This window comes from Prinia subflava, chromosome 5, assembly GCF_021018805.1.
Source record: "Prinia subflava isolate CZ2003 ecotype Zambia chromosome 5, Cam_Psub_1.2, whole genome shotgun sequence".
Lineage (NCBI taxonomy): Eukaryota > Metazoa > Chordata > Aves > Passeriformes > Cisticolidae > Prinia > Prinia subflava.
The window spans coordinates 52,897,918-52,921,113 of NC_086251.1; the positions used below are offsets into that span (position 1 = coordinate 52,897,918).

At 38.9% G+C, this 23,196-nt stretch overlaps 1 protein-coding gene across 39 annotated transcripts; it reads right to left on the reverse strand.

The window, feature by feature from the left end:
* Positions 1-1,251: 1,251 nt before the first annotated feature.
* On the reverse strand, positions 1,252-23,122 carry MOK (MOK protein kinase). 39 transcript variants are annotated; one of them, XR_010080611.1, is made up of 9 exons: positions 22,054-23,101; positions 20,941-20,967; positions 17,551-17,629; positions 14,055-14,125; positions 10,679-10,732; positions 7,244-7,343; positions 6,624-6,777; positions 2,888-3,016; positions 1,252-2,126 (listed from the first exon to the last, which is right to left on the reverse strand). XR_010080611.1 is itself a non-coding variant. In XM_063399397.1 (7 exons), the coding sequence occupies exons 2-7, from the start codon at positions 17,540-17,542 to the stop codon at positions 2,888-2,890; spliced, it is 435 nt and encodes a 144-aa protein (XP_063255467.1). In that variant the 5' UTR covers positions 17,543-17,629; positions 22,046-23,118; the 3' UTR covers positions 1,252-2,887. The 39 variants fall into 39 exon arrangements, 7 of the variants coding, with proteins under 7 accessions (XP_063255467.1, XP_063255466.1, XP_063255461.1 ...); XR_010080609.1 differs by having other exon boundaries at positions 17,523-17,629; positions 22,054-23,100; XR_010080610.1 differs by lacking the exon at positions 20,941-20,967 and having other exon boundaries at positions 22,054-22,269.
* Positions 23,123-23,196: the final 74 nt, after the last annotated feature.

The following is a 23,196-nucleotide window of genomic DNA, read 5'->3' on the forward strand; positions in this document are numbered from 1 at the left end:
TTCTGTTCTTGTTCTTAATGGCTTATCTCTAAACACATCCTGCAGATTAAATACATCAAACAGCAGCAATCTCACACAGAGGCAGCTTCATGGGGTGAGGACTTCATTGTCGTGTAGTCCCATGGATTTAGAGTTGGGAAGTGGAAGATCCCACAGCAGTGGCTGTACACATTCCTGACTTGTCAATCAGAAACTGGGTTAACATATTGTAGTGGCATTTCTGAGACTGGTTTGTCTTACATCAGGCGTCTTATTTATAATTCAATGGTCTTAAACGGATAAATGTGATTGGGATAGACATACCCATGGATTTGCAGAGGTTAATGCTGCTTGTCTAAATACTTGTCATTTTTAATCAGTCAACACACCACTTAACTTGTTTTCAGTAGTTCTTGCAAAGATTAACCCTGCATGTCCAGCCCCGGAATGACAGAAAATGGAAATATCCATCAGATGCTTCCGTTTATCTCACACAGGAGTGTTCACAGCTGGGATTTGCAGAATCCTGCAGGCAGAGTAGGGCAGAGGCTGCTTGCACAGGACCATGAACTTGCCTGAGGGTGCACATTCTGTATCTGTGGGCACATTAATGCCCTTCCTGCTCTCCAACAATAAAGCTGGGTAGAATTTTTTTAATTACAAGTAAACTTAAAGACATTTTCTGGCATGAGAAGTGATTGTTTTCAGGAAATTAATGAACATTTGGGGAAAAGCAACTGCAGTAGCTTGTAACTAAGTCTTATCCTTGCAATGCAGCCAGCATGTAGAGAACTGCCAGATCCGTTTGTAGGCCAGGAATTAGTTCCCTACTTTATTCAAGATGGAGCTGTGCATTACAGTTCTTATCTGTCTTCTAAAATACATGGAATAGGGAAAATACTGAAACTGAGCAGGATTATTTTTCAGAAGTTTTGTTTTATTAACATAGTGGGTTTAACTGTTAAAATACAGATAAACCTCGTCACTGAAAACTAGAATAGCTATCTCCCCATAGACTTCTTCTGTGTAAGTGCTTCATATGATCTGAGTCAAAATGAAACAGTTGAAAAAATATGCAATAACTTTAAAATACTTTTTTCCTTCAGCTGGAAAAATACAAAACCAGTAGGGAAAGAATTGCAATATCCAACATCAGGGGAACACCAGCAGCTACTCACATCCGTGTTGGCAGGGTATGTCCCTGCCACAAATCGTAGTCCAGCAGCACACAGGGAATGTGTGTGGGTTTTCTTTTTGCAGCCTCTTCTTTACTATTAGGGCAATCATCTAGAAGCTGGAACTGCCCATACCACACTCTATTCCATATGGAAAAAATCTTTTAGTAAGAAACGGGATACTAATAACTTACCTGGAAGGAACTTAAGACCTCTGCTGTAGATACAGCTTCTAATAAAAAATATTTTTCCTACTACATTAAAAAATAATTAAAAGAGCGGAACACAGATAATCTCAGTATGGAATTCTAGCTGGAAGAATGAGGGTAGGAACTGCACTTGCCAGTTTGTAGTTTAAAGTTGGATGTATTTTAACTGTAAAGCAGGTGGGAAAACTCAGGTTTGCCTATTCATCCAACTGCCAGAGAAGTGTAAGTTGTCTCCAGAGGTCTAACAGCAAAGAACTTGTTAGGAAATAAATATCCTTGAAGTACTGTATGTGCCAAACTGAGTAAGATCCACCTGAAAAATGCAAAAAATAAAAGAAGAAAAATTCCAATGTGGTTCTTCACTTCAGATTTGCAATTTTATACCAAAATGATCTATTGAACATGAAATTGCCATTCTTACTATAACAGTCTGACAGCCTCAGATACAAAGAATGTGATAATACACAAGATGTTATTCTGGTAGCCTTTTCACTCCAGGTTAAAACTTAAAAAACCTCTGACTTCATCTTTTTCCTGGTGTATGAATAATCACCTACTTGATTAATTAGGGAAGCAAACAGTGGCAATAAGACTTTTGAAATCAGAAAGGTACCTTGTGCAAATAAAGTTTGATGGAATTTTATATTTTTTAGTCAAAATACTTAATCTTCGGCATCTGTGGTTTGAGGCTTCCAGAAACAGATTACAGGAATTAATATATCTCCATCAGGAATATAGTTTTGATAATCTGAGCTTTGACCTCCTGTATAGTGCAAGGTAAGAGAGATCTGAGTTAGAACAATCCATCAAATGTGAGTAGTAGGATTTGTCTTCTTTTTTGTAAGAAATTACCAACAGTGGAGAGTCAGCTCCCTTGGATACAGTTACCTATTTTTAGACCATCAGTTTTAATGCTATTCATTATGGTCAACTCCAAATACATCAGCACTAAGGAATTCACCATCTTCCTCTCTGGAAAAAACACTGGATAAGCTCATGGCACCTTTTGCTCAGTGTTCCAAAGGTAAGAATTTGGAGGTTATTGTTGCACTGTGTTGCCTGCCTATAGACCTGCAGCCCTTAATTTCATTTTCTAAGTGTAGCATCACACCTTTCACATATCTGTCTATAAAAAACCCCTATGACTGTATTGCCTTATTGTTGAATTTCTCTGTTCTATCAGTATGAGCTGCTAACATGAAAGCATACAGACATGGGGAGATTATTCACTGAAATGTAAGAGAGCAGGAAAACTCAGCCAGTCACTGTGGTTTTTACAAACCTTCACTGCACTTTGAGCTGCCGTGTTCAGGAGAACACTTTGCTTGGAAGAGGAGGAAAGCAGCATCCATGCAGTAGAGTTCAGTAAAATGACAAGGAGCAGTTTGCTGTACCGTTGTGTTCTGCTGCTTCCCTTTGTTACAGTGTTCTCACTCTACTGGTGTAAAGCACTTCCTCCACTAAAACTTGGGTCATGTATTTGTTCAGTCCTAGTAGGAGAAACATGCTCTTCCTTTGGCACACCTAGTGTGAGTAGCAGCAGTAGAGGTTTCCCTGCAGAGTCTTGTTCAAGTGCTTAAATCTTACTCTATAAAAATTCTTGCCAGGGCTGGGATGTTTTTCCATTCTTGCTGCTGAGATTCTGAAAGTCTGCTATGAAGAAATGACATAAATTGAGCAATAGTACATGATGCAGGTGCACAACATTTAACATGGATAGTCAAATTTGAATGAATATCAAATTCTCCCACAGTCTGCACATTTACTCCGTGAATATTTTCACATTTTCAAGAATCTCCTTACAGATATCACGTTGACTTTGAGTACAGTATGTGATAATAATACCATCTTCTAAACATCAAGACAAATGTAAGTTAGACAAGGGCTTTTTAAGCAGTAGATATCAAAAGGGTTCATAAGAAAGTCGAGTCTCATTAGCTTCTCCACCCAGAAAAGCTATAATGTGGAATTTGGGCATGCTCAAAGTCTCAAAAATGTCCAAAATTGATCTGAACAAGGAGTAGGATCTAATCCAGTCACAACAGAAGATGTTGTGTTGAGATGCCTCTTCTTACAAAAACAATCAACCAGTCAACAAACCCCAGCAAAAAGCCCACTTACTGGAAGACCTCAAACTGAGTGAGAAGAATAATTATTTTCACAAATGCATAGCCCTGTGGAATCTGAGAAGGACAGCTGAGAACACAACAGGCATCATTTTGACTCTTACAAGACCTTTATGTTAACCTTTATGTTAACCTGTATTTTACTGCATTGTGTACCTTAATTGGTTAGAATAAACAGTCAGTCTGGATCCAGAGCACAAATCTCAGACTGATGCCTAAGGCTTGGCTAAGTGACGTGGATGTGATGTGCCCCTCCCCAGTGCCCCATTTTCCATGGTGCCTCCCCACAGCAGTACCTCTCACAAAATGCCCTTTACCTCCTGCTCATGGCTGGGTTTTTGAACAGCAGCACCAGAGCCCAGTGTTTGGTTATGGAAAAAAAACAACCACCACTTCCCAAATATGAGCAGAGTAACTTTCATATGTATTAAAACCTCCAAAAAAGTTATCTGCCAAACCTGTCTAGAATGCACACTTAGGCAGAAGATTTTTAACCCTAAGTATGACTTGCACAGACTTGTTTTCTAGATAACAAAACTGGTCCATAACACATCACCAAATTTAAGTATATCAAATTAATTAATGCAAATTTTTAGATCTCAGGAATTTTAAAATCAATGGTATCAATTTGGAATAAAGATTCTTTCCTAGAAAGATCTTAAGATAAGGATGTTTTAACTCTTATATAATTTAGCAATAGGAAATACTCTGTTGAATTGTTACTGATGATCTGTGTGCCAGATTTCTGAAGCATGATCATGTAAGTGATTTTACTCCTCTTTTAAGTAACTGGCTGCAATATCAGTCCCTGTTAAGACTTTGGATTAAGGTTAAGATCAATGGCTTGAAGCAAACTACAACTAAGTTTTACTTGCTTTTGTATCAGCTAAAAGGTTGGTTTACCTTTGAGTTAAATTATAGTTACATAAAAATACTCAGTAGTTACCAAAGTGTCATCAGTATCAAGTATCTCATATGACTGCACAATTTGCACCTTCTCAGTAGAACCTGAGGTGGAAGTTACTGAATGCAGGAGGGGAATAATTTCTGGAGCTAACTGAAAACAACAAAAAAAACCCCCCACCAAACCCTTAAATCAAAAAAACCCCAAAAAACCCAAAAAAAACCAAAACAAAAAAAAAACCCAAAAAAACAACAAACCAAAAAAACCAGCAGTTAGCTGTCATTTGTAATACAGTTTGAAAACTTAAATTCTGTAGATAACATTCCATTCCTAATACTTGAGCTCAAAGAATCCTTTCATGTTATTTTTAATCAACCTCCTCCTCCACCAGGTTCTAAAAGGAACAAGTACTTAGGAAGTTCAATATAGAACATTCTCTGTGCTCTGCCAGAACAATGCTTTAATTAAATATTGACCCCCTTCAGGAAAAGAATATCAAAATGGTAGGAAAGCAGCCCTCAAACCTTGAGGGGTTTTCCTACAAATTGTCAGAGCAAGGCAAAATCAGGCACTGCTGTTCTTGTTAGATCCCAATAACAGAAGCTTGACTTGGGCTCTCACTGCATAGCCAGGCTTTTCCTCACTTCTACTCCTTCTGTAGCAGGCAAATGGAAATGTTTCAGGAAAGACTCAAGTGCCTTCTGTTTCTCAGACTGTTGAAGAAACAACAGAAGTTTCAAATGTGCTTCAGTGGGCAAGTGAGAGTCTACACCTCGATATTTGATCCAATAAATCTGACAGACTGGCACACACGGGTTCTACCACCTTCCTTGGGTCCCCAGAAAACTGAATGCAGTGTAGGAGTAGGACAGGAAATCGATTTGGCTACTCCAGAAAAATGTAATTTTAGTCATTCTACCAGTGGAGGCCCATGTTGCTGATTTGGTTTTTTTCCTGGACTTTACTAAGAGAATGCTTCTAAAATAAATAACCAAGATTCAATTTCTTCCTGAGAACATCTTAAGAAATACAATTAGAAGAGAAAACCCAAATAGACAGAAATTAAAAAACCCTCAGCCAATTACAACTTCACCTCATTCCTTTTTAAAAATTATTTGCCTTACTTGATGTTTCTTGAAATCTTGCCTAAAGGAACTTCTTAGAAAACCTACACTGATGAACTCCAGAACTAAATTTGTGGAAAAAGTGGCTTCTCCTGTAGAGGGAGAGTTCATGCTTTCAAAGCTGAATGCACAGCAGAAAATAATTTATAATTGTTCTTTGCTAGTTTGTGGAGGTTTTGAGGGTTTTTTTGAGAAAAACCTGCATTTGAAAGTTTTTCATGTGGTACTAACTTCCACCTCATCTTGTTGATACAGCAAGCAAATACATATAGTATTTTTCACATAGCTGATGTATAGACAAAGTTTTAGTTTGCCAGAATTTTAAATCATATTTGAATTATTTTTTATTTCATGTCAAATACATGTTTTGAATTTTCCCCAATATCACCTATATACACAATAATTAAGTTTAAAATTTTTTTTTTCTCAAAATGTAGACTGAAATCCTGAAAAGGCAAAAACATAATTCCTTTCTCTCCCACACTTTATGTGGAAAACTTTTTAACTCAAGCCAGACATCAAAAACAGGATGATGATATTTAAAAATGAAGGTGGAGCTGACCCATTAACTAACAAGAGTCTGCCGAGGTGATTATGAGGTATCAGATCTTCTAAATTCTAACTCGTGGATGTCAGGGATTTGGGGGCAGGGGGAACTGCATCAGGCCAAATAAAGATCTGTGTTTAGGCAGACAGAATAAACCCAAGTAATCAGCTTAAGTAAAACATTTGTTTCTAGCTAACAAGCTCAGTGCTACAAATTACTTTCTCTGAGTGGGCTGACAGTTCTTGCACTTTAATACTACCTGTCCAGGACTTGCCTTTGAAATTTGCCACAAATACTGAGGTACTTGCCCTGACCTCTTTCCTACCAGTCTCAATTTTTTGTGCATGGTTAAAGCTCATGTATTGGCTGTCTTTAAAAGGTTGGGGCAAGAAGAAGAATAGAGACAAGCATCAGTGGTGTTTTAGGTAAGGTTTGGACTCAATGCAACTGAATTGACTACATTGACTGAATTATGTTCATGGTTGGTAAGACAAGGACTAGCACTGGAAACAAATTTAATTTCACGCCACTTGAAACATGGACACAACGCTCCCCTCACCTTTTGACTTCAGTCTTCAAAACTGAAGTGATTTGAAGTCACTTGCCAGAGTTGTTGAAAATAAGGATGCTGTAAGGTTTGATGGGCAGCAGTTCTGTCATTGGGGTCGTATTTTATCATTGCACACAGGAAACAGAAAGCTTTGAAAGGCAACCTGTGCACAAGAGAAGACTTTGCTTTTCCTTTCTTTAAAGGGAGGATTCAAATCTCAAAATTCTTGACCTGTGTTAAGCAAGCTGAGAAAAACATTGAATTGTGCATATTCACAGAGGATTACAATTTACTGAAAAGAAAGAATTCACCTATTTTTAGGTAATCATTCATTAGGGAAAAGTACTACTTGAAAAAAACCCTTTTCTTTCCTAAAAATTTATGTCACTGTCCTTAAAGATACCGTGGAAATAAAAGGCCAGATAAGATCAAGACAGGCTCAGATTTCCTCTGCTCTGCCTGTAAGGTTCATGAATGGGTTTCTGCATAGGGATAGAAGACACTGCTCTTGGGTCAGCACAGATTTAGATTTTTGTGGTGGTTCCCTAAGCAGAAATTGCACCCAGCTGTACAGCTCTATTGTGGATATTGAACCAGTGAGATCAGGAACTATGGGAGTGCATACTTACTGCTTGAACTGTTGGAGTTTTGTTACCAGGAGTGCCTGTCACTTCGTGGATTTTTGAAACATGGTCCAGCTCATTAGATCCAAGAAAAAGAGGCTGGAAACTGCAAGGTAAGAGATGGTATTAGTACTAGAGAAGACACAGTTTAACTGTCACTTTTGATTTAAAAAACCCTTCTTTTATGAGGAAGAGAACGTGTTAGAACTATTCATTTGTGGACAGTTTAATACCCATCAACAACTGGAGGATAACTCTCTGCTCTGAGCAGCAGAGCAACACAGCTGCTGGTTTGGGTTGAAGGAGTAGCTTGGGTTATTAAATGGAAATCTGTAGCTGCCCTCTCCTGCTGGTTTGAGGCAAAATATAGAAAGAAATCATCTCTTTTGGTGAAGGGCAATGGATCTGGGATTGTGTTTGCTTCTAGTAAAGATCCTAGAAGACAATGTGTTTTCACTTTAAGACAGCAGAATCAAGCAGTGTGTAAATGTATTTATAACACTCCATTCCTTACACACAGGTTCTTTGCAAGTAGCAATACTGGAAAGATGGTGAACTGCATTCCTGAGCTTGATCCTCAGTTAATATAAAACTTGCACAGAATCCTTGAAAACACTGTTATCATACCAGAGTAATCTGATTTTAGTCAGGTCCACTAACATTTATTTCCTGCACTTGTTGCTTTTTTCCTTGGGCTTATAATTTATGAAACACTTCAGTAGCACCACATGACTCTTGAAAGCAAAACACTCAGCCCCTTTGTAGACACGAGAAACTTCTTTTTAACTGTTTGCAAATTCAATCAAACAGCTGGCTGCACACTGCTCTGAATGTCTTCATAAAGATTAGAGCAGAGGAAGGAGAGAAAAGATCTGACTCACATTGTGCAGCTGCAGCAAGACATGCAGCTGGGACTAGCTTCTGTGTGAACTAAAGAATATGATGTTGTCGAATGTAAAACTGAAACAAAGTCAAGAACAAATGTGCAAGCCACACAAAAGTGCAGTCCAGGAATTATGATTTACAGGGAACAGAAAGGGAAACAAAATTTGAAAGATCAGCATGGCTGAGCAAAAGACTAAAAGTTCTTATACAATGTGCTGTAAAGCATAAAGGCTTATGCAACCATTCAACAGCAACAACTGCAGGAGGCACTGAAAAAGAAACAAACCTGTCCATATTAGGTTGGCAAGACTGCACCTCTTTTAATTCTTTAATTTTCAATAAACATCCCTCCTTTCTCTCTGAACACACCTATAAGGTCTCTGAAAACGTTCAGTGGTCACAAAGAGTGAAATTTTTTACATTAAGCTGAAACTGCAAGGAAGTATTTTTAAGGTTTGGGGTTTTTCCCTAAGAAAACTTAAATTTGCAGCATGTAATTTTCTTACAAAACTACAAAGCCCAGCTGATTCAAGCTGAAATGAAAAAACAAGGCATTCTTAAAGTTTTTGGTCCCAATTTACTTTGTAAGAGTACTGCCACGTTTGGGATTTTTCTTTTAACACTTTTCTGTTTGGAGAAGTAGAAATGTTTCTACAAGTTAGCAGGCAAAGCATAATGGTTGTCATTTAATGTGATGGTGATGGCAGCAGCTGCACTTGCCATGTGGAGGAGGAAAGCAGCAAAGCAAATGTTATCAGTCCTGGTTGCAGATCAGAGACAGCCGTGTGGGAGGAGAATAAAGAACTGCTGCTGTTGCTAAGGCACAAAGATATTGGAGAAATACTCATGGTGGGTATTTTTCTTTTTTTCTTGAAGACCAGGGACAAATTTTTTGAGTTATGGTTTCATCATCACCAAAAGTCTTAAAAGACTTTAATTCATGTTTTCCTGAACTCTTCCTTCATCAGAACCTGATTTCAAAATATACCAGCACACAAGATCTTAAGAGCACAGGGGTCTTAGACATGCTATAGTATAAATCAAAGTTCCAAATCAGAGAGAGTGTATTCTCTAATCTCTGTTTTTGCAGAAAGTATTAGTAAGTCCAAAAAAGTGGCAAAAATTTTACCATTAAGTGCATTAACAAGACTGGGGATAGTTTGTGACGCTGATGAGAGGAAATGAGCCATACTCTACACAGTGATGAAAGAAGAAAAAATACATTTTTACTAAATATGAAACCATTGGGGAAAAAATGTTCAAAAATGTTTCTTTGTAAATCACTTTTGTTTGTACTGTGTTCTCTTGAACTGCTTTATTACTAACCTGCCACAGGGTGAAGAGAGTGCCAGATGAGACGGGATTACTGCCTCATGAACCCTGCAGACTAAGCACAGAAGCTTCTACAAATCCATGGAAAGGAAGATCATATTACCCAAACCACATGCTCCTAATTTGAGTTATTTACCTTTGATTATCTTGATTAATGATAAGCAAAACTCTCCAGTGAACACAGTACCTTGTGATTTCATAGAAAACACAGGCAGGACTCCACATGCCAATTTTGTAACTATAGAGCCCATTTGTAAGCAAACATTCCAGTGCTCAGTACCAGCATGGGGAGGTGCTGTGTGCCTGCTGAGAATAGATACTCCTACAGGATCCAAAATCTCTTAACTACAGGGTGTTCTGCTGCAAAAATAAATAAAGTATTCCCACAAATTACAAACAGTAAAATATTCAAGCAATGATTGTAAAATAGTCATCATAAAAGAAATCACAGGTTACTTTAAAGAAGAAACTTTCCAAAATCCAGGGGTAGTAGTATCACAGCAGCAAAGCTGCATTAAAATAGTAACAAACTCCAGGCATGAAGGTATCTGTGTCTGTAGTAGCAAATACTGTTCTGTACATCATGAAAGAAAGGTCTAAGAGCATAGGGACTATCACAGAAAGAAAGGCTGCTAAACAGGACATCAGGATTAAGTTATTAGAGATCTTCTGTTTAGCAGTGATATAATAGGTGGCTTTGGCTTCTCCTGTACACTTCTATGACTCAAAAGAAAAATTTATTTTCAGAAAATAAAATTTCATAAACTGAATTTAAAAATCCTTGCTTTTCAAGCATTAGCAGAATAACTTTCTGAAACTGTCAGGAGAGATGGTTACAATTAGATCTTCTGAAAGATCTGCTCTCTTCTGTATGTGTAACTTCCACTAATTGTAGGAACTGAATGTAGGAAGAAAGAGCTGCAAAACTGAACCCTATTTCCTTTGTCTAGATTAGAAAGAAAAATATCTATTAACAGTGGATAAAGATCAGGTTTTTAGGTTGGAGGGAACACACGCAGGGTGTAATGCATCTCAGTCATTTCAGGTTTTATCCAGTAACAAAACTGTTTGTTCATTCTCCTAGATCAGGAATACAGTAACCATCTATATATTTCTTTAGAAATTGTACTTTTATTCATGAAGAAACATTACCTTCTCAGGGTAAAGAGAAAAATACTTATGTACTTCACTTTTAGTTAAATATCCTCATATAAAATTAATTACCTTTATTATAGTGTTTTCTTGTTGCCCATCTCTGTGAAATATCCCATTTCTGTTCTAATACAAACACAGCAGAGAAAAGAATTCAGTGAAAAGATAAACATTATCAGTGCTTCCAGTTATTTGTAAAAAAAAAAAAAAAAAAAAAAACCACTTAAAGAAACCAGCACTTTTTTCACACTTATCAACAGAATAGTAAAGAATTAAATTTTGCCATCATGGTGATATGACAGATATGGGAATGGGGAATGGGCAAGCCCAGGAAGCAGAGGCCAGGCTTTCTGCTCCTGCTCTCACCAGGGCTACGGAGGATTGCAAGGGCCATGCCCTCCCAGGAGGGCCCCTGCAGCAGGTGCTGGAGCTCCTCTGGGTGCTGGCAGCAGCTCTGGCTGCCTGCTGCCTCCCGGGGCCCTGCTGCAGGCAAAGACGTATCTGGGCCATGGCCTTTCCTCTCCCTGCAGCAGTTGGCTGCTGCCCCAGACAGTTCTGTTTCTGCCTAGGGAAGACCCTGAAATAAATGTATGCTACATTTGCTGTAAAGCTGTTGCTGAACCAGATCTTTTACCTCTGCATACAACCTAGAGATTTGCATATCTGGCACATGTTGTTCCTGATTTTTTTCATGCAATGGATTTCTCCTTCCTAGAACAAAGTTTCAAGTTGTGTGAGTCCTTTTTAGTAAAGAATAAATAGAATACAAATACCATAGTCTTCAGCTTCCAGAGGTGCACTGATATCACCTTTTTCAATTATACTACTTCTGTCATTTTTAGCTAGCTTTGTTATTCATTTTCCACTCAACTTCTGACATAATTGATATTTCAGTATGCACCAGAATAGCTCAGCTAACAATTGTCAATTCAATACTCTGTAAGATGCCTTAGTTTTTACTGCATGTATTACTTGCAGTATCTATTCCCCCAAGTTTTACAGAACTGCAGTATTTCACTTTTAAATATCTCATTTCCTCTCTACTCAAAGTAATTGTCCTTCAGGTTGAAGATTTGTATCAATCACCTCAAGTTACCGCAGTGGTTTAAGGACTGTGATTCACATCTGAATTGCAAATTAAAGGCTAACCTAAGTCGTTGAGCTTGCTGTTGCTGTTAGGCAATCATTACAGTTATAAAATTTATCTATTTTTCAGAGCCATTCAGTAACAGCTTTTTTCTTTTATAGGCTCCAAAGGCCTTTTAATCTTGCTGTAATGCCTTTATGTAACACTGCAATGCCATCAACGGAGGCAGAAATGATCACATTTTTGAAAAACAAAGCAGGTACTGATCTGCACGATGACAGTAGTATGAGTAATTGGCTGGGGAGGAGGAGGGAGATTATCGGGACAGTAACTCATTGAGGCCAGAGCCCCAGCAGCCAGCAGGACTTGTGTTCCCAGCTGATTACAGTGCTCCTCCAGGCAGCCACATAATCCACTGAGCAGGATTAGATCACAAAGCACTTGGAACAGAGCACCATTTACATCGGGAACTGTAGTAGTAGTGCCCCGTAGAGATAAACGGTGCTTTCAACATCAGGACTTTTGTCATTTATAGTGGAAAAGATATTATAAAATGCAGCTATTCAAATCAATTTAGATTATTATTCGTATTTAAGGAATCGGGCCTTCATAAAAAGAAGTCATGCTCAATTGCTTTTTCATTACATGTCACTAGAAAAATCTGGAGCAGATGCTCTTCTGCTTCCAGATTTATCATTGGAGAAACCTGATTTGGCAGTAATGGTGCAGTGAATCCTAAGGCAGTGGCACTTGAGGTTTCTATCAAAGAAAGATCCTCCACACCTCTCTCTCAGCCACTTTTTTCATTGCTTTAAATGACCAAACTGCTGTTGATTAAACAAAGGGCAAGACTGTTTTTCAGTTATTAAATGCTTCCGCTATAAATTAACAGCAAGACAATTATGACTTTGTGTAAAGACAACTAGGCTTGATTGAAGTCATATGGGTCTCTTGCTTTTTAAGGAAAAAACCAAAAGTATTAGCTTTCCACATTAGTAGCATTACAGTGAACTGTCCTCCTAATTACAGAAGTGTCTCCATACTCCTTGTCAAATTAAAAATTCATTTTCAGTCCACTTCAGTTTACTTTCCTATTATATTCTATGATTTGACAAGCTCCACCCCATGTGCCACCACCTTATACAACATTAAAAATAAGGCACTGGATCATGGTAAGCACAGTCCAGACTCAAAATTCAGACCATAAAGAAGAATCAGCAATTTACAGAAATTCAGGTAAACCCAGATTAATGCTCAGATAATCCCAAACTGCAGCATTTCAGATTACTACTGAACACAGATTTCATTTTGAACTCATTCACCATGCCATATAAAAGGAGGTTAATACAACTAAGTAGTGTGAAAACAATCATCTTCTGGAAAACATTGGAAGAACTTGTATTTTTAAATAATAAAAAAAATCAGAACATACTGAAATGATGATTCTCATTTCCATCTGAATACCATGCTAAATATAGCAAACCCAAAATGTCTTATTAAAACCAGTACACACTAATGTCTACTTCAGCAATCAGCAAATAACTCAATTTTAATCTCACATTCTTATCTGGGTCAGAAACAGAGTTACTCCTTTTGTTAGAGATCTGAACAGTCAGAGTCACCACTGTCATGTTTGGGAGCAGGTCTTTATTGTATTACACTGAATGACAGTTGCATGTTCAGTTATTTAAATTAAACTCCCAACTGTTAAAACATTAAAAATTCTTAATTATTAATTTTTTAAAAAATCCTCTTTTACTTAAGAACTGTAAGCCCCTTCAGTTGCTGTATCCAGTTCCTTTACTGTTTATATAAGATCTGGTTTTAAATCAGCTTCTGTTCTAAATTTTTTGTAGAAACTCCTTCTTAAGCTTTATGGTCTCTGACCTGCTTTGACAAACAGCTCCAGAATTTTTAAATATAGGAGGTATGAGAGAACAATGTTATTTTATAAAGAAAGCTTAGTGAAAGGCTTTTTTACTAGGTATAAAAACTGAAAATCCTTATTCATTGATTCAATAGTTTTGAAACAAATGGGAATAATTTTCTTATTACCTCACTGCAGTCCTGACCTGAACTTAAGTTTTATTTTTTGTTACATAAAGCAATTATTTTGTGTTTTGTAGTCAAGGTTGTTTGACTGTAGAATAGATGGCCATGGACTTGACTCATGGGAAACCTGCATGCACCCATGTCTTAAACAATTGTGTATATTCCACTGGCAAGAACTAAAGGGTAAAGCAGTACAGCACCAAATTCCCTAGGACTTTTATAATCTGTAACAGGGAACAAATAAATGAAAAATAATTAATTCCACTTTGTGATCTACACAAAGAGAGTTTATGTTTTTTTGCTACATACCTTTTATGAGCTCATAAATATTCATGGCTATTAATTCACATACCAGTGAAAGGGAGCCAGGGTTTTTATCACTGCAGGAACAAATAAGGAGACTTTAAGATAGAAATAAAACTTACACATTGATTTGTACACAGTGCATAAAAAAAGTACCTAGTTTAACCAGTATTAAAATAGACATGTTCATTTTTAATTGATACTGTCTCATGGAAGTTTTTAAACTTACATCTGAGGTATCATAGTTTTAGTTTATGCTATCTGAAGTGCCCACTGCAGAAGTTAACTCATTTATTCCATGAAGCTTTTTGAAGGATGTTTTGTGGGCATATCACACTGTTCAGTATCAAGGAATTTCCAGTAAATTAACTGATACAAGCTTACAATAAGAGAGGGAAGCTATTACATCATATGTGAACATACTTTTTATTTAAATCTCCAGTAGTGTTCTATTGCATGGAAATGAATATCTGGCTGAAATCACTTTTTTGCTGACAACAGCAATTTAAAATATAATCATGATGTAATACATCTGACACTTTACCTTCCATTTCACTGCCCTGCACAGGCAGCCATCTTTAGGTACTCAGTTTTTCTTGTAAGATAATTGCATTACAGCCCATCTCCCCTGCAATGTTGTGTTAACCCAGCCAGTAAAAGGCTGAGGGTACAATGTGCAGTTCTGCTTGCAGACAGGCTGCAGGAGCTCGGCAGGCTGGCTGGCCAGCTGGATTACACTTAGTTAACACCCCAGCAGCTGAGGCTGAGAATTCCAGAAAGCCAAGCTGCTGACACGATTATGTATTTGTAGAAAATGGGCCTGGTGGTAACAGTGTAGTACCTGAGCCTTGAACAGAGAAATAGGACAGCCTGAAGGGCAAGGAAAAAATATTTCAGAGCAGTCAACAAGTTTTGTGTCAAGTATTTGAATAATGAAGGCTATGTCTGCTGTTGCACGGGGATGAAATGTACCGTGCAGTAATGGAGTAAATGCTGTCATAAAACGTGATCACTCTGTGAGACAGAACATGTTCCCAGAACACACTGAAGTGTTAATGAGGCAAGGAACCCAACTTCATCACTGACACCTCTTTCCAAAGGCACAGCTCAGCTGCTGCCTCGTTCTGAGATCTACACTTCAACTACGTGCACAGGGGTATCTATACAAGTGCCTATGACACGATACTGCCAAACAGTTTGCCCTGATCCCCAGTTCAAGCTGCTAAGTCAGGCCAGGATCCCGAGCACCAGAGGCTGTTCCAGCAGATAAGCTCTGAGTGTGCCTCACTCACACGGTTCTGAGCCTGTGTTATAAAGCACCAACTGGATATGGGACATGGGCTGAAGCCACCAGCAAATCTTACACGTTATGAGATGAAATTTAACTATGCTTAGCATATATTTAGTTTTTAATTTTAATACTAATGTTGAAATATTTTTGGTCTGTTGGAAAAGAGCCACAGAAAGCAAGAGCTACATCAGACTTTCTTAACAGACATGTAGACTTCAGATTTTGAGAAACATTTTGTTTTTTTCTTTCTGTTGAAATAAAAAGCTGGTTAAGAATCTACAGGCTGTCTGTAGACCCAAAGGTTACTGAATATTGTTCAAATACAGGAATAAAGAAGAAAAAAATCAATGCACCATGCATACAAAACAACTTTATGGAAGCATAAAGATAGTAGGATGTAGACTCAGCCACCTTAGTGCTTCTATTTATCTCAGATTATTCACTTGTTCTACACCAAAGTCGAATTAAACAGAAAAGAGGAAGACTGACTTGCAGCCAGGGACTGGATTATTGTTGACTTTTTCCCCTGCCACGAGGCTGTCAGAACTTTAGTCTGTCACTGAACTTTTAAATGCAGGGCTCGATAAGTTGTTTGCTTGTTGTTTCTTTATTGAGCACCTCAGTAATTAGTAAATGGCTTTATTCCTTCTTGCAGCTTGGAGTAGCTAGGCTTACCCCAAGAAGAAAACCAGCAATGTGTTGTGCTCCAGACAGGAGTTACCAAGCCAAGGAGCTCCCCAGCAGGAATTTTGTGTTGTGTAAGAGTATGGATGATACTGTTTACTCTTGTGCTGCTGTAGCATACATTCCAAACATTGCTCAGTGGGATGCATTGCCAAATTTAACATTTTAAATTAAATTTTGATGGAAACCTCTTACATGAAAAATAGACACTATTCAATTATTGTGTATATTATTTCATTGCCCTCCTAGGCTTTAATAAACAAAAATCCCATGCTACAGAAACTCTGGGGAGGAAGCAGGAAACAAAGAGCTTTGCACACTATTGAATGCATCAGAGCAGGACATGCGTCTTTTCCCAGTCAGACTTACAGCTAAACACCAAAACAGTGTCGTCCATTTTGAACCAAAGAGAAATACCTTGTATGGACAGGTTCTGTTTAAAATAATGTTATTATCTGTTGTTAAAAGAGTTCACTTCATCAAAAGAATTCGCCAGTCAATTTATCAAAGGGTTAAAGGCCTAAAAGATGTTTTAGATGAAAAGAGGAAAGAGAGTCTGCTTGTTGTGCCTTCCCACTGCATTGTATACATCTGCCCTTTATACAGTTAAGCAGATGTTTAAATATTGTTTTGATCAGAAATTGGACAATTCTGTCAATTGTAGGTAGTGTATACATGGACCAACAGATCTCTAACAATATAACAGAGAATCAGAAGCCACATTACTTGAAGATATTTCTCTTTTTTAAACTGATATTCTTTGTAGCTCTGAGTTACATTTTGAAATCTCACCTAAGAGCGAGATGTCCCATTTCACTTTGTATGTACAAATGAGTCATTCCCAGTGATTTCATTAGGAACTTGATATATTTAACTGAGAATACAAAATCAGTAACCCAAGAGGCACTGGTTGGCACTTGTATACTTGGAGGACAGTGTCAAATCTATGTCTACTTACACACAGCCCTCTCCTCTATTTTCTTAACTGATAGGAAAGTTACATATTTTGTGACCATATTTTTGTGATGGATGTAAATATAAATGTAAATATGAAGGAGAATTAATGCTATACATTTACTGAGGATAAATGCACTGGTTTTAGCCTGCATTAAAACATTGCGTAAAAGAGACTGAAAAAAGTATTACCCAAGGACAGGACTGACACATTTCCTCCAATTATTATTTACAGCTCAAAGAAAAATGGCACAAGTATATTCAGTGCATTTGGCAAGGCAGAAATCAACCATTTATTCCCCATTCATCTTGTTTCACCCTCGACCTAGTGGCCAGGCACCAGTAATACAGTGGGTTATATCAATTAAGGTACTCAAGGAAATAACTCCCAGTGCCAAACAGGAAGGCAGAGTTCCCTTTCTGTACCACATGCAAACCTTTTTAATTCATGTGTACTTAAAAAGCTTCACTTAGTCCTAATTTTGTGTTCCCTCAATGAATTTAAACATGATTTTCTGTAGAATTCCGTGATTAATTATGCATACCTTTCAAAATGTTGCTTCATGTGCTTACTTGCACAGTACTTTTCTTCCCTAAGACTCAGTTTCTCCAGAACATCAGAAAATGTTCCCTCTCCTTATCTTAGCAACTGCTATTTTAAAAACAAAAATAAACAGTTTCAATATGTTAGAAATTGTTGTGAAGACTGTTTATCAATCCGTACTTGACTTGTTAAATGCTGATTAATGGAAAACTTTCAAATAAAAGAGGTATTTTGTCAACATGTAAGTTGAGAGAAAATAAAATGAAAAACACCAAATGAAGTTTTGCTGCCCAGATTACAGAAATATATATTCCAGACAGTAGAATACAGTAATTCTGAGCCAATAAACTACCACCTCCTTGCTCAGAGACATGATGCCTCTTTATACAGCCCTTCCTACGTTTTTTATGCTGCAGCACATTAGCAACTCATATTTGAATTTATTATTTGCTTCTTTCACAAAAACAAAACCAAAACAAAACCCCATCCCTTTATTTACAATGTACTGAAAACAAAATTATCTTGGAAAGTAAGTGTATCATGTAATCATTGTTCCAACATGGGGGTTAGTTGTTGGGGGTTTTTGTGGAGGTATTGTTTGGTCTGAGGTTTTTTTAAATTTTATTTTAAGCAAAACAGTTTCTGTTTGTAAAGCTTCATTCCCATATTAAATTCAGATATGAGATTTGCACTGAGCCAAAAGTAATGTTTGGCTTTGATAACGAAGGGCTTCAAATACAAAGATGTAAAAAATCAATCAATTCTAGTTCTGCAGAACTTTAAGGGATGAAGCAGACAAGGGTTATCAAAAAAAGTTTTATTTATATTAATTTTCAGGTCTTCTAATTTCCATCAGAATTGACTTTTTTCTTTCTTCCTTTATTCTCCTTCAGCTTTGTGATTACCTGTTCCTTACCAATCCCAGTGCCTAGTTCCCTTCACCCACCTCATCCTCCTATTTCCTTTTATTTTTAGCACCTCCAGATTCTATCCTGGATAATTTTTTCAGTAATTTCACCTGATCAAGATCCAATTCTGGTTAGCTTTATGCTGCTGTTGCTTTTGACATGGTCTTATTGTTCAAGAAAAATGCAAACCCAGTCATTTTGAGGGAGGCAGGCCAGAAAAACTCCTCTATCCTATTCAGCCCTTTATGGGTGTCGGAATAACTGGGTGTCTCAAGCTGTGTGACAGCAGGGAATTCAGTGTAGCTGCCTGTTATTAGTTACTGTGACAACAGTCCCTGGCAGGGACTTGGCGGGTGACAATCAGCACTTTGCGAGGCATCTTCCCTGCCCGGTGTGAGACTCCTTCTAAGGTCAGTTCTCAGGCAGTTTCTGTCCTACTGCCTTGTTTTGGAAGATAAGAGAATTTATTAGCAGAGATGGCGGCTATTTCATGCCAGCTGCTCTTTGTGTCCAAGAAGATTTCCAGATGTGTTGAATTTACAAGTATAAACACAGCCTTACAGTGGAGAAAGCCTGCCAAGAAATTTTGCAGAGGGATGAGTTACTTAGGCAGGGACATTCCAATGCTGTCTTCCACTTAACAATCAATTTGTGTTGTCTTATTCTCTTTTCATCTCCCCAGTTTTCATACTTGCTTGTTTAAAAAAAAAAACAATGAACAACAAAAAAGCATTTCCCTGTGAGCCAAATGTTTGTATTTTAATTAGTAGAAACCTTCCCCCTGCAACCCCTCTTTCTTCAATACATGAGAATTGGCAGGTGCTTTTCTCATTATCATCTGCTGCTTGTGTTTGCTGATCATTATCGATCATGCTGCACCATAAACTAATTAGACCATCTACATTGGAAAAAATTTAAATAGTAGCGTAATTTAAAATAAACCACACCATCTAATACACTCAATATAGACAATTTACATATAGAGCTATTTTAAAAGCAGAAACTGAATTTGAAAATCATTGTGGGTAAAGGAGGAATCTCTAACTGAGACTCCAAAATGGGGAGGAGACCACAGGGCTGTTCAATTGCTTTGGCTGTTATTTGATAATTGGGCCGTGAGTGCTCCAAGCGAGCTGAGCCTCAGCCTTCACTGGTCAGCAAAAATCACCATGTTCTCTAGCCCCATCTCGAGTTTTAATTTCCTATCTAAATTGCTAAATAGAAGATGGGAATTGTAAATTCAGACTACTTAAATGCTACTGTCAGAGAATTCAGTATAAATGGATTTTTGGTAGTAACTGATACCCTCGAAACACAGAAACACACTGGCTGTGTTACATGTTCTGAAAACGTCAGAGCCAGCCCTGGGGCCAAATATACCCAAGACAGACACAAAAAAAAGTTAGCTATTTGTTGATTTACTCTTTTATTCTAATAAGTGGCCATCCTGTATTTTTTCCTTAAATGCAAGTAATTGATTTTCTGGCATTAAAAAAAAAAATCAAAATCACGATCTGAAAATAAGATCTTAATATCTGTGGCACACCAGCCATAGTGGTAATGAACCAAAGTATTCGGGCAGAGAAATGCAGGGAAAGCATTATTATACAAATTTATTGAAAATATCTTCAGGTATTTAAAGAAGTCAGATAATATATGTTTATACTGTTTGGTTATGTTGATATATTTTCTTCTATAAATGTTTTTACACATACAAGAGAAGCCCACATGACAGTGGAGAGCTCAAGACAACTTGAGTTGTTTAAATTTTAAACTGCATAATTCTAATACTGTAGAAAGACTTAATCCTTTACACATTTTAGAACATTCCTACAGCACTCAAGATCTTTTCCATGTAAGCCTGTAGAGGCTGTTATTGTAATTCTTTTACAACAGAGTGCTCTGTAGACAAAATAAATACCCCACACATAACCAACAACTGAGGCTTTAACCTGGCACTGATAAGACCCATCCAGTGAAAAGAATGAAGCAAAAGCCTGAATAATTTCAACTGACTGAATAAAGGGTGGAATCAGGAATGAAAATTGCATTATTTGAAATGTCTCTTTGAAGGATAAAGTCAACATGTAAACTCTGAACAAAACAGGTCACTAAAACAAGAGGGATTTTCTCCTAGGGACAAAATGATAATGATTACATGACAAGTTATTGTTTAATCAACAGCTGAAAGAGAAACAGGCATTACAGGAATAACAGCATAGAAGTTTATATAAAATAAGAACAAATAAAATTTAGACTTCAGGGGTACTAAAAAAATCTTAATTGTGCATTCACAAGCCAAGATTTCTGGAGATTCTTAAAAATCCACTTCAGCACCATCCTGATCATGGTGTGATCACATCCTGAGAGTGACCAGGCCACAAAAAGAACCCACCAAAACAAAAGACTTCAAACACAAACAGAACCAAAAAAGCCAGGTCTGAGCCCAGCAACTTTAAGCTGTGCAAATTCACACAGCTACAGAACAAAACTTACTTCCAGTTAGATTACCTGAATTTGTGTGGTCAAAGATGAAGACTGAAAGAAAGGTTAAAATTTTTATGAGCATTGTAAGACTGAAGGCTTCGAGGATAAATTAAAGGAACTGTTCTAATTACATTTGAATAGAACACTAAGGAATAAAAGAGACCTGATCACTGGGTAGAGTTCTTTCATGCATCTGTAACAACAGATGTTATCTAACCTCTCCTTTCCCTCCCCTCTGTTTCAGCAAACACAGACGTTCACGCTTAGAATCCTTTGTGGAAAGGGAAATAAAGGCTGGGAAGAACAAGATGCAGCAATATGAACTCATCCAACACCCCAAAAAAGTGGCCACAAATCATTCAACAGAATATGAGTTTGATGTGAAAGAGGCTAGAAAACCCAGGAAATAAGGAACAACCTAAATATAAATTACGGACAAGTGATGGAACTCAAAGACAACACTCAATCATTGTAACTCGAGAGTGTGGAAAATTAATAATCATTTAGAATTAAAAAATCTGATACAAGATGATAAAAAAGTCATGCACTACAATAGTCAAAAGAGGGTTTTATAAAAATCTAAAGCAGACACTTTGTTACAAAGATGCCAAGACACTGAGGAAGAAAAAGCTATGATGTTTGACACTGATAAGCGTGGGAAGAGAGAAATAATCAAAGAAATGAAGGAAGCAGCAAGAAATTGAGCTTCAAGGCCATGGTACGTAATTACTGACTCAGAGACACGCCAGATGTGCAGGGTGTGATAGGGGATGATGTGAAGCATGCTAAGCAATGGAAGGCAAGGCGTGCCGAACCAGGAAAACTTAGCAGTTCCTGAGAACGCACTTGGAGAGACCAGCAGCCAGGCTGATGCCCCGCAGGAGCCGAGAGAAAAACCTATTCGCACCCTGTTGCGGAAGAGTGGCACACCGAGACCAACGTCGGTACGTGAGACCCAGGAGCTACAGGGACGACGTTTCCAGGGGCTACAGAAGCACCTCAGAAGCACCTACGGCCCCCTCAGCGCGGGTACTCCCCAAGACCACAGCTCTCTCGGTGACCGTCAGCCTCCCTGGAGGCTCCGGGCCCGCATCACCCCTCAGAAAGGGCCCGAGACCTTCCCCCGTACCCCCTTACTGTGTCTTCCGCGCCGTCCCGCAGATGCCGGGGTTGACGGATGAGCGGCAGGGCCCGATCCGGCCCCGCTCCCCGCGCTCCCCTCAGGCCGCCATGTTGTGTTCCAGTCGCCCCGGCAACCGCGCATGCGCCGGCCCCGCGCCGCGGCCCGCTGCACACGGCACGGCCGGGAGCGCATGCGCAGTGAGCACGGGGTGCGAGCGCCGCGCCCCTGCGCGCCAGGTGCGCGCCCAGGTGCGGGAGGATTGGGGATGTCGCACCCTCGGATAATTTTTTCTTTTTTTAAGGCAAAGGAAAGACAGTGTCAAGGTGAACGGGCTGTCTGGATAAGGGCCACCAGGACCGAAGTCAGGAGAATGGAGCATTAACTGGGGGGAAATCTAATTTCGGCAGTGCGAGATGGCACCCATTGGCCACCTCCCTAAAAGGGACCCCAGACTCAACTGGGAAAAAGAACTGCGCCTGCGGGCTAATTAGCACGAGAAGCGAGATGCTACTAGCAAGTAGTGGTTTGAATACTAATTAATAGGAAAGTTATGTAGCTGAGAACCAAGGAATGCCGATGTCTTTGTTAAAAGGTAGAGCAAGTGTAAAGTTTTGATGATCACTGAGCTAGACTTTCGTGGGTTACCCCCAGCTCCCTGCTTTGCGCAAGCTAGAATAAAAACCAGAAATGCTTCGAGGTGTCAGTTCGTGCTGCGCACCCGGTAACGAGCCCACGTTCGGGACAACAGCACGGTCCCGACCCCCCGGGAGTGGCGAGGCTGAGCCGCCCGTGGGTGAGGCGCTAAGGAGGGGAGCCCTCGGGACAAGAGATGCGCTCCATAAACCCCGCGGCGGGCCCTGTCTGCTGATAAAGTCTCCCGTGGCCGGAGCAGCGGGCTCCGATTCATCCCCGGTGATGGCCTGATCCCTGGCGGATCCTGTGCGCCACTGCGGGACGCGGAGAGCAGCCGTACCGCCAGCCCGGCACAGAGAAGAGCCTGGGAAGAGACCGGGGGCTGTGTTCTCCTCACCGAGCTGTCTCCAAAACCCTGCATTTTGGAGAGCTGTGTCATCCCCTCCCTGTCCCCGCCACCCGGTGTTTGCCCCTTGCTAAATGGACATCCTGTGCTTTAACGTAGGCCTCAAAGGTGAGCAGGA